The following is a 12,101-nucleotide window of genomic DNA, read 5'->3' as shown; positions in this document are numbered from 1 at the left end:
TTTAAACCCTTTACAATGAAGAACTGTGAAGTTATTTGGATTTTTACAAATTATCTTTGAAAGACAGGGTCCTGAAAAAGGGACGTTTCTTTTTTTGCTGAGTTTATTATTTAGTATATGTAAAGACAAGATTAAATCAAGAATAGTCTTATGGGTGACAATATTAGCCTATCACTTGCGAATGATAAATTATCACTTGTGAATGATGCCCAGCTTAAGGCAAGAACCAATGCACCATCTGTGGATCTGTTGGCGCGGTATGCAAATTGGAGTGGGTCTAGGGTTTCTGGGATAATGGTGTTGATGTGAGCCATGAACAGCCTTTCAAAGCACTTCATGGCTGCAGACGTGAGTGCTACGGGTCGGTTGTCATTTAGGCAGGTTATCTTAGTGTCCTTGGGCACAGGGACTATGGTGGTCTGCTTGAAACATGTTGGTATTACAGACTCAGTCAAGGACATGTTGAAAATGTCAGTGAAGACACTTGCCAGTTGGTCAGCACATGCTCGGAATACACGTCCTGGTAATCCGTCTGGCCCTGTGGCCTTGTGAATGTTGACCTGCTTAAAAGTCTTACTCGCATCGGCTACGGAGAGCGTGATCACATAGTCATCCGGAACAGCTGATGCTCTCATGCATGCTTCAGTGTTGCTTGCCTCGAAGCGAGCATAGAAGTGATTTAGCTCGTCTGTTAGGCTTGTGTCACTGGGCAGTTCGCGAGCCACATCCGACGAGCGTCAGAGCCGGTGTAGTACGATTCAATCTTAGTCCTGTATATACTCTTTGCCTGTTTGATGGTTCGTCGGAGGGCATAGCGGGATTTCTTATAAGCTTCCTGGTTAGAGTCTCGCTCCTTGAAAGCGGCGGCTCTACCCTTTAGCTCAGTGCAGATGTTGCCTGTAATCCATGGATTCTGGTTGGGGTATGTACGTACGGTCACTGTGGGGACGACGTCATCGATGCACTTATTGATGAAGCCAGTGACTGATGTGGTGTACTCCTCAATGCTATCTGAAGAATCCCAGAACATATTCCAGTCTGTGCTAGCAAAACAGTCCTGTAGCTTAGCATCTGGGTCATCTGACCACTTTTTTATTAACCGAGTCACTGGTGCTTAGTTTTTGCTTATAAGCTGGAATCAGGAGGATAGGGTTATGGTCAGATTTGCCAAATGGAGGGCGAGGGAGAGCTTTGTATGCGTCTCTGTGTGTGGAGTAAAGGTGGTCTAGAGTTTTTTTCCTCTGGTACCTGTTTCTTTGTTAACCGCTCAACACAGAATAGCTGCATGTGTGCACTCCCTCAAATCGTTTGGAGAAATCTACTTTCTATTTTATTCAGCTTGGTTCAATTGTATTCTTCATACCATAAAATACTAAAAATTAATGCCACAGAATTCTAAGCGAATCTTGTCTGCTAAATGAGTGTAGCCCATAGCCATATGGCATAGCCAGATCAGGCCCTAACATAAGGACAACTCAGAGTATGCTATTCTGTTCTTCTGAAAAGACCACAATAAATCCATTTTTATGAAGAAAATGTAAAGGTGTAGGCTATATTAAATGGATTTATTAGACTTTTTTAAATGTAGATGTTTCAAAGGTCTGCATCAGTTGCTTGTAGGGTATGTGTGGAAGTCAGGAGATGCTAAATGTGTTTATGTTAATTAACGGTTAATTACCATGAGAGCGGCAGTTATTTGCTTGACAAGTGTATATGATAATTGTATGTGACTGGGTGTACGTGGTGTGTGTAGAGTCAGTATAAATGTATGTGCATATTATGTGTGAGTGGGAAAAAGATGAAGTGGGTGTTTCTGTGTGTGTGTCGGAGTGTCAGTGTGCATGAGTGCCTTAATTGATATCCTGCCGATGTTTGCATTTTGAATTGGAGCACACAACCATTGTCTCCCACTGTCTCCTGTTGTTCCACAGACGGTGAGGGAGAGGAGGAAGACTCAGGAGCACACCGTGGACGAGGAGCCTTCACCCCTCAGCAAATGCAGTCAAGTCGACCTGGAGACGGTGAGAGAAAAATACATTGAGAGAAAGTGAGCGGGAGAGAGAGAATCAGAAAAAAAACTGGAAGAAGAAAAGAGTAAGATAGAAAGAGCTAGAGCAGTGGTTCCCAACCTTTTTCGGTTACTGTACCACCAACTGAATTTTGCTCTGCCCGGAGTACCCCTGAAGTACCCCCTCATGTGCATTTTACCAGTAGGCCTATGGTCTCATGAGTCTTTTCAAGTACCCCCTTTGGATGGGCTAAGTACCCCCAGGGGTCCTAGTAGCCCTGGTTGGGAACCACTGATCTAGAGGATGCCCTCTGGACTTCCCTTTGATCAGGCTGAGCATCAAACCCAACAACTGCAGGCTGTCAGCTAGGCAGGAAGTGACAGGTGATCATATCAGGGAATGGTTCTGGGGTTTAACTACAAGTCAGAGTAGAGCTCAGATCCCAGAGCCGTACTGGGCCGTCATTGGCCCAACACTGTGACACTATGTTGCTGTTCTATAGGAGCAGGCAGTGTTGCAGGCAGTCAGGGTTGTGCAACATCAATGTGTCTGGTCCAAGGCCCTTGAGTTCAGAGTCCTGCTGCTCTGACTGTGGCCTGTGAGCTACAGTACACTCCTGCGTTGACACATAAAGGGAGAAGATGGAGAGAGAAAGAGAGAGCTGGGAAGGATAGAGAGGTGACCACGCTCAGTCATTCACCCAGCTTTGCTAAAAAAATGTGTGCCCAACTGTTTTCACAGCTAATTATTGAAGACAGTGTGGGAGCCGCTTCGAGGCATTCATAATCATAGCTTATGACCATCTCTAGTAGATATGTAGATATGTGGAAGGTTTATCAGTATTCAGTACAGATAGACAGGTTACTGTATGCAGGGAGAGGGTCCTCTGTTCTCACTAACAGAACAGGGGCAGGCCTTCTCAGGCCTTAGGAATGTTTTTGGATTAGCTAGTCGCTAGTGGATAGCAGCGAGTCACCTTTACTTTGCAACAGGGGTGGCCAGGGCCAGCTGTGTGTGTTGGTCATTGTGATGCGTTGAGTGATGGCATGATGCTTGTCACATACCTAATGCAGCGTCTCTTCTCTTGGCTCATTCAGCCCTACATACTTATACAGTGGAGGAATCTGTGGCATGAATACCATGATACTTTTGTCACTCATTGTTATCTTATTGAACTGTCGGTTTGCTTTTCAACACATACCTGACTGAAACCACATTCCTCACTTTTAACCTCCTACACCAAGACAATGGATGTCCTCAATGAATGGTTTGTTTACATTTTTGTTTCTCTAAATAGATCCAACCTTGTCTACTATAGTAAATAGATATTTCATAAAGTCTATATCCACCTGACCCACCCTATAATCAATTACAGTGCATAAGAGACCATGACTCTAAGGTCACATTAAAGGGTAAAGGAGACGTTTAGAAAAGGGTATGGACAGAGATATGATCAGCAGATCCTTCACAGAGATTGGATCACATGTTTATCAGGGAGTTGCACAACGCCTCTACTTCCTGGGTCTGAAGTGTGGTGTGGTGGAGACTCTTTCCTCTGGACATCTGTCTCAGTCTCTCTACCGCCACCTGCTGGACAGACCACCATCAGTCAGAAGGGCCAAGCCAACGTGATCTCACTGTCATAAAGTTATGACTGAAATAAGTTATCCAGTCCAATTTCCATTGGATTTCGATTCTACATGAAAAATATGTAGTTTGATGTAGTAATTCAAGCTTTTAGGCAGAAGTGGTGCTAATGGGGTTCTGACACATTATAATCACCTTGTATTGTATGATGCTGTATGTATGTATTGTACTGTTGTGTTGTGTGCTGTAAGGCTTAAGCTACTGTACTGTGTTGTAACCTAAGTTGTGGCTCCTCTGCTATTCCCGCAGGACCTGGTGGACTGGCGGAAGCCCCTGGCCTGGCAGGTGGGCCACCTGGGAGAGAAATATGACACCTGGGTGCACCAGCCAGTGGACCGGCCCATTCGCCTGTTCGGGAACGAGTTTCTAGAGGCCAGCACTAAAACATCCTGGTAAGAGAGATGAATGTACACTTCGGGACGGTTTTCCTGACAGATTAAGCCTAGTCCTGGACTAAAAGGCTATTTCAATGGAGACTCTCTATGAAGCATACTTTTAGTCCCAAACTAGGCTTAATCTCTGTCTGGGAAACCGGCCCATACAGTGTAGAAAAGCACTTACCCCAGAACGATAAGCTTGGGTTTAGATGATAAGTCATTTGATTGTCTGTGTGTAGGTACATGGTCCCTGCTGTGTGGATGCCACTGGTGTTCTATCTCTGCTGGTACTGCTACACTACCTTGGCACTGGAGACAACCAGACTGTTTGCCAGCACAGGTAACAAACACACAATCATGTCTGTCTGTCTGCCTATCCATCCAGCAAATTCATGCTTTTTCTCATGTATTGTCTAGTAGATATCTATATCGTGTATCTGTCCCACCACCTCCCTCTGCAGACTACTCCATCTTGGTGCACAAGTACAGCTTTCCCCTCATGTTCATAATGGGCATGGTCATGTGGACCTTCATCGAATATTGCATCCATCGCTTCGTCTTCCACATGCGCCCACCCGCCCACAACTATTACCTCATCACCATTCACTTCCTGCTGCACGGACAGCATCATAAGGTGATATACAGTCATACACAGAACAGAATGAAGGATACTCTGGAACTAATGTTAAAAATCACTGATGTCTTTTTGTAAACGGATAAGTACTTACATGTGTTTTATGCCTCTTTTGTTTATGATTCATTTGGAATTCAGAAACTTGGGAAACTGCAGAAGGATATAATTTTTGTTCCAAATCTAGGCCAAGCCATATGCTTGACTGACAAAACCAACGTTTTCAGTAACTAGTCAATGTCTATGTGCTCCTGAACTAACACCATGGTTAATCCTGCTGTTTCCTCCCTCCAGTCACCCTATGATGGCTCCCGCCTGGTCTTTCCTCCTGGCCTGGCCTCAGTGATGATAGGCAGCTTCTACCTGCTGCTGACCAAGGCCTTCCCCGAGACCCTGGGGGTGTCCCTGTTTGTGGGGGGGCTGTTTGGGTACGTGGTGTACGACATGATCCACTACTACCTTCACTACGGCTCCCCTCAGAGAAACTCCTACCTGTACAGCCTCAAGGCATATCACGTCAAGCACCACTTTGAACACCAAAGAGCAGGTAAGGAGGACCAGAATAGCTCTTTGTATCACCATACTTCTGTTGGCATAGTAACTTCTGATGGAGAGAATGAGGGACATAGAATGTAAAGTATATGACCTCAGACTCTTCATACGTCTCTGTAATTCCCTGTAGTGGTCCTCTGTAGCTCAATTGGTAGAGCATGGCGCTTGTAACGCCAGGGTAGTGGGTTCGATCCCCGGGACCACCCATACGTAAAAATGTATGCACACATGACTGTAAGTCGCTTTGGATAAAAGCGTCTGCTAAATGGCATATTATTATTATTATTATTAGTTCAGCTCTGTGTATGGTTCTTATATCTATTATACCTTATGACTCGGTCCTCTCAATGATGACATTCATTGGTTTCCCTCTGCAGGTTTTGGAATCAGCACCACATTGTGGGACCATCCGTTCAACACAGTGATCCCTGAACAGACCTTTTAGAAGACCCAACTTCATCTACTCTCCAAAGGGGGGCGACCTTCCCCATCCCTCTTACACCTGACAACTTACCCCTTCAATTACTCCATATACCCTGTGACCCCAGCATGTCCCTATAAACTACCACAAACCAGTCTGTCTGTCTGGTTCACTGCTTCGCTGCTACAGTGCTACTCTCCTCTCCAAACTAAACAAAACAAAACAAAACACACTTCTCCATAATGTTCCACCTGCTAGTCAAAGCAGGAAGATATATTTTCAGAACTGGGGGAGGGAGGGTCGGGGATGGGGCACATGTTTATATTTCTTTATTGTTTATACATTTTGTTTATAATGGACAAAAGGATACAATTAAGATTGTATATGACTATGATGCAGTAAGGATTAATTTACATGCAGTCCCAGGTTCTAACGGTCAACATCCCACCAGCGACAGTAGAGAGAGACTGGAAAGTGAGAGAGGGAGTGTGAATGTGGAAGAGAGAGGAGAATGAGTGATGTTTATGAGGGTGAAAGGTGAAAGAGATTACACTTGTCCTTATAGAAGCTGTCCAAGTTTATACATTTACATTTAAGAAAACTCAGGAAAGTCCCTTCTCTATCCCTGGAGTGTTGATGCTGTAGAATGCTCTCCTCTATTCTAGAGGTCATGCGTTACTAATGCTCTAACCACAGAAAATCGCTTTTGACAGCATATGCTCACCGAATCCAATGATGGTTAGTCTGTAGTGTCTTGCTTAAACTGGGACATTTCCCATTCCATCTCTCTCATATACACTCTGGTTTGTTGTTGACATGTCAAATGAAGCTTCAGAATTAGTTGATGTTTTACTAGGTGGAGAGAGATGGAGTCGGATGTATACATCCTGATTTTGTGAGGATGGATGAATTGAAGGATGGCTGGATACGTGCTGTTATGGATACAGAGACAGAACACTGAGGGCATGAGGCCGGTCTATCAGGTCTCCTGCTGTAGGAAGCAGCACATGGCTAGTGTGACAGCTAAAGGATGGGGCCGATTAGATTAGGTCCTCACTATAGGTGCCCGTTATCCTCCCTGCATGTAGGATGACGATCTAGCGTCAGACTAAAGTGTAGGAGACCCTTGGTTCAGTTACGGGTCGATCCTCAGCTGTTCTGACTACTTGTTTTATATCCTAATGTTTCTATCCTTTGTACCATCTTCTGCATTCTGTGCTTTTGTTCATTCCCTAATTCCCTTCTTGATTTTCTTTAGTTTGAACCCTTGGGTGAAGCCACTACAGACGAGCCCAAATACTCCTACTGTTCCTCACGAAGCCCATGTGGTCTCAGACAGTGATTTGAACCATTAGTTAGGTCATGTTAGTGATAGTATATCACTACAGCTGCAGTAAGATAATATTCTGGGGGCCACAGTCTCCTATCACCTCCAAGGGGGCTTGATTGGGGTGATTTATAAGATGAGAGTAATTCTTCATTGCAAAAATATTATGTATAATCCAGCATGTACTTAACTGTATAAAAATTGCGGTGGGAGTGGTCTGTTTGGAACTCAGGTCAGGGGTCGGGGTTGGGTTGTGTTCACACTGTGTTCAGACAGAGAACGGTCAGCGGAGGCTCAGTAAAATACCCAGATTAGCATAAAGGACTCATATTACAGTACTGAGATGATGCATGTTCAAACCAATATTTGTACTCATGCTTATGATAATGATGATGACTTTTGTATGATGAACTTTTCACATGACTTGATAAAGAACCAACAATTGTTGTGAGGTTAATAATGATAATAATGATGAAAATAAGGATAATGTTGATGATGATGTCCCCTTCCTCCTCCCTGCCATGCCCCCTCCTCTTCCCTGCCCTCCCCTCAAGCTTCTGGCTGAGGAAGGTGCCACCTGTTGGGTTAAAGTAATACTACATATAAATATTTATAAACAACTTGTAAGCTATAATTCTGTCAAGTGAAACTATCTCTGCTAAATGATGCATTTAATGAATTTTCCAAATCTGTTTACCATAATATATATTTTAACTTTGTTTTTAAATGTCTATGCAAATGCAGATATATCTGTAAATAAATGCCTGTATCTTTCTGATGATCACTTGTCGTATTTTGTTTTTGAGCCGGCCCATTGTTGTCTTCTAAACCTACTATTATGTTAATTTTTTATAGTAGTGAACTGTAGATCATTCTGTTATTCTTTGCCTTAGTAATGGCTGCGAATGAAGGATTGATGTCATACATCATACTGTACATATCCTCTAGGATCTCCTGAGACACTGGTCTCAGAACAGAGGACCTTCCAGCTGTCATAAACAACAGAGAGCTAAGGTATGCCATCATCTGGCACATTGCCCCTCTGTAAGCAAGCTAGTAGTGGAAAGAATTTAGTGTAATCCATCAAGGAGTATACTTATTTAGTATAATCCAGAAGGAGCTTTGTCACAAACTCCACTAACAGTATGCAAAATGTATGCACTCACTAACTGTAAGTCGCTAAAGAGTGTCTGCTAAATGACTAAAATGTAAATGTAAATGTAACTCCAGAACATTTTAGCATTTATATTGAATACTTTCTATAAGCCTATGTTGAGTTCTCTTCTTTAAAAAGCTCAATTTACCACCAATGTAATGTAAAATATATATCTTTATAGTAATTAAATATGTATAGCTGTGCTGTATGTATGATGCCTGCTGTGTGTGAATAGTTCAGTAGTGTGGCAGCTGTGGTCTGTGAGAGCTCTGTGGTAGAGGTCTGCACGGGACTGATACCTTCATCCCACTACCGCCAGCTCCTACAGCTTTTCCTAACGCACCCGCTCACTCCCAATGTTTTTTTTTGTCTGACTCTCACCTGCTACCGAAAGAACTGGTACCGAACTCGACCGCAGTCCTACAAATATTATTTTAGGCGTAGGCTATGTGATGCGGCTCGCTTGGCAGCCATGGTCCCAGCAATTTTGGGCCTTATATAACAATGAGGACCACCCATACACAAAAATGTATGTACACATGACTGTAAGTCGCTTTGGATAAAAGCGTCTGCTAAATGGCATATTATTATTATTATTATTATAACTAAAATAACATAATAGGTTAAATTACCAGGGATTCTCACATTGCCCATTATTTTAGGCTATCGGTATTGTTTGAAATCACAGGAGGCTGCTGACGGGAGAATGGCTCATACACCTGGAAACCATGTGTTTGATGTATACTGAACAAAAATATAAATGCAACATGCAAAAATTTCACTGAGTTACATTTCATATAAGCAAATCAGTCAATTGAAATAAATAAATTAGGCCCTAATCAATGGATTTCACATGACTGGGCAGGGGTGCAGCCATGGGAGGCTGCCAATCAGAATGAGTTTTTCCCCACAAAAGGGCTTTATTAAAGACAGAAATACTCTTCAGTTTCATCAGCTGTCCGGGTGGCTGGTCTCAGACAATCCCACAGGTGAAGAAGCCGGATGTGGAGGTCCTGGGCTGGCATGGTTACACGTGGTCTGCGGTTGTGAGGCCGGATGGACGTACTGCCAAATTCTCTAAAATGACGTTGGAGGCAGCTTATGGTAGAGAAATGAACATTCACTTCTCTGGCAACAGCTCTGGTGGACATTCCTGCGTTCAGCATGTCAATTGCACGCTCCCTCAAAACTTGAGACATCGTGGCATTGTGTTGTGTGAGAAAACTGCACATTTTAGAGTGGCATTTATTGTCCCCAGCACAAGGTGCACCTGTCTAATGATCCTGTTTAATCAGCTTCTTGATATGCCACACCTGTCAGGTGGATGGATTATCTTGGCAAAGGAGAAATGCTCACTAACAGCGATTTAAACAAATTAGTGCACAACATTTGAGAGAAATACGTTTTTCGTTCGTGTGGAATCTTTTATTTCAGCTCATGAAACACGGGACCAACACCTTACATGTTGCGTTTATATTTTTGTTCAGTGTATTTGATACCATTCCACTCATTCTGCTCCAGTCATTAACACAAGCCTGTCCTCACCAATTAAGGTGCTACCAACATCCTCTGTTTGAAAGAGAGCCAGAGTTGTAGAGAGAGTGGACACTTGTACTTTCTCTTGAGTTACAGTGCATTTCAAAAGTATTCATACCTCTTAGATTTCTTTGCATTTAATTGTGTTACAAAGTTGGATCAACATGGATTTAATTGTATTTGTTGTCGACAATCTACAAAAAATACTCTGTGATGTCAAAGTGGAAGAACATTTTTATATACAGTACCAGTCAAAAGTTTGGACACACCTACTCATTCAACGGTTTTTCCTTATTTTTACTATTTTCTACATTGTAGAATAATAGTGAAGACATCAAAACTATGAAATAACACATATGGAATCATGTAGTAACCAAAAAAGTGTTAAACAAATCAAAACATATTTTTGAGATTCTTCAAAGTAGCCACCCTTTGCCTTGATGACAGCTTTGCACACTCTTGGCATTCTCTCAACCAGCTTCATGAGGTAGTCAGCTGGAATGCATTTCCATTAGCAGGTGTGCCTTGTTAAAAGTTAATTTCTTAATGTGTTTGAGCCAATCAGTTGTGTTGTGACAAGGTAGGGGTGGTACACAGAAGATTTTTTGGTAAAAAAACATATTATGGCAAGAACAGCTCAAATAAGCAAAGAGAAACGACAGTCCATCATTACTTTAAGACATGAAGGTCAGTCAATACGGAACATTTCAAGAACTTTGAAAGTTTCTTCAAGTGCAGTCACAAAAACCATCAAGCTCTACGATGAAACTGGCTCTCATGAGGACCGCCACAGTTACCTATGCTGCAGAGGATAAGTTCATTACAGTTACCAGCCTCAGAAATTGCAGCCCAAATAAAGGCTTCACAGAGTTCAAGTCACAGACACATCTCAACATCAACTGTTCAGAAGGGACTGTGTAAATCAGGCCTTCATGGTCGAAATTGCTGCAAAGAAGCCACTACTAAAAGACACCAATAATAAGAAGAGACCTGCTTGGGCCAAGAAACACGAGCAATGGACATTAGACCGGTGGAAATGTGTCCTTGGGTCTGGAGTCCAAATTGGAAATTTTTGGTTCCAACCGCCATGTCTTTGTGAGACGCGGTGTGGGTGAACGGATGATCTCCGTATGTGTATTTCCTCTGTAAAGCATGGAGGAGGAGGTGTTATGGTGTGTAGGTGCTTTGCTGGTGACACTGTCTGTGATTTATTTAGAATTCACAGCACACTTAACCAGCATGGCTACCACAGCATTCTGCAGCGATACGCCATCCCATCTGGTTTGGGCTTAGGGGGACTGTCATTTGTTTTTCAACAGGACAATGACCCAACACACCTCCAGGCGGTGTAAGGGCTATTTTACCAAGAAGGAGAGTGATGGAGTGCTGCATCCGATGACCTGGCCTCCACAATCCCCCGACCTCAACCAAATTGAGATGGTTTGGGATGAGTCGGATGGCAGAGTGAAGGAAAGGTAGCCAAAAAGTGCTCACCATATGTGGGAACTCCTTCAAGACTGTTGAAAAAGCATTCCAGTTGAAGCTGGTTGAGAGAATGCCAAGAGTGTGCAAAGCTGTCATAATGGCAAAGGGTGGCTATTTGAAGAATCTCAAATATAAAATATATATACAATTTTTTGGTTACTACATGATTCCATATGTGTTATTTCATAGTTTTGATGTCTTCACTATTATTCTACAATATAGAAAATAGTGAAAAACCCTTGAGAGAGTAGGTGTGTCCATACTTTTGACTGGTACCGTATGTGTACATTTATTTTGTAAAGCTCCCGCGCGAAACACAGGCGGTGTGGTCAACATATAGAGCTTTACACACCTGAATTGTGCAATATTAGCCCATTATTCTTTTCATAATTATTCAAGCTCTGTCACGATGTTGGGAATCATGGCTAGACATCAATTTTCAAGTCTTTACATATATTTTGAAGCAGATTTAAGTCAAAACTGTAACTTGGCCTTAAATAACATTCAGTGTCTTTTTAATAAGCAACACCAGTGTAGATCTGGCCTTGTTTTATAGGTTATTGTTCTGCTGAAAGGTGAATTCCTCTCCCAGTGTCTGGTGGGTGTGAAACAGACTGAAGCTGTCACGGTTTACTAAGCCAGAACCCAGAAGCAGACCAGGACAAGGTGAGTTGAAACGAAGGTGAGTATTTATTTAACAGATTCAAAACCCGATGTAGAATAATCCAGAGGACAGAGCGGACGGCGGAGATGAGTTGGTGGAGGTGCAGTGGTAGATCCAAGAATGGCTCGGCAGCTGGCGTGGGACCATTGGAGGACAGCAGAACGAACCGACTCAGGCACAAACAAACGACCGGGTGGACCGATACCGGGACCGGGCTGCGTCCGAAGGGCCGCCATAACCTCCTCCTCAATCCTCCACATAACTGCTCCCACGACACAGTTCCGGGGAAGAATCGT

At 43.1% G+C, this 12,101-nt stretch overlaps 1 protein-coding gene across 1 annotated transcript in view; it reads left to right on the top strand.

Annotated features, from left to right (window-relative positions):
• Positions 1–7,748, top strand: part of LOC311134575 (fatty acid 2-hydroxylase-like) — a 33,593-nt gene extending 25,845 nt beyond the window's left edge. The window contains exons 2-7 of the mRNA XM_084168302.1: positions 1,932–2,021; positions 3,906–4,048; positions 4,273–4,373; positions 4,495–4,667; positions 4,959–5,211; positions 5,594–7,748. Of these exons, the coding sequence (XP_084024428.1) occupies positions 1,932–2,021; positions 3,906–4,048; positions 4,273–4,373; positions 4,495–4,667; positions 4,959–5,211; positions 5,594–5,661 (828 nt within the window). The 3' untranslated portion in view covers positions 5,662–7,748. The remainder of the gene's footprint in view (positions 1–1,931; positions 2,022–3,905; positions 4,049–4,272; positions 4,374–4,494; positions 4,668–4,958; positions 5,212–5,593) is intronic.
• Positions 7,749–12,101: the final 4,353 nt, after the last annotated feature.

The sequence above is a fragment of the Coregonus lavaretus genome, assembly GCF_964263955.1.
Source record: "Coregonus lavaretus genome assembly, chromosome: 9".
Lineage (NCBI taxonomy): Eukaryota > Metazoa > Chordata > Actinopteri > Salmoniformes > Salmonidae > Coregonus > Coregonus lavaretus.
The sequence above is the reverse complement of the archived record's forward strand: the minus strand, read 5'-3'. Positions and strand labels throughout refer to the sequence as shown.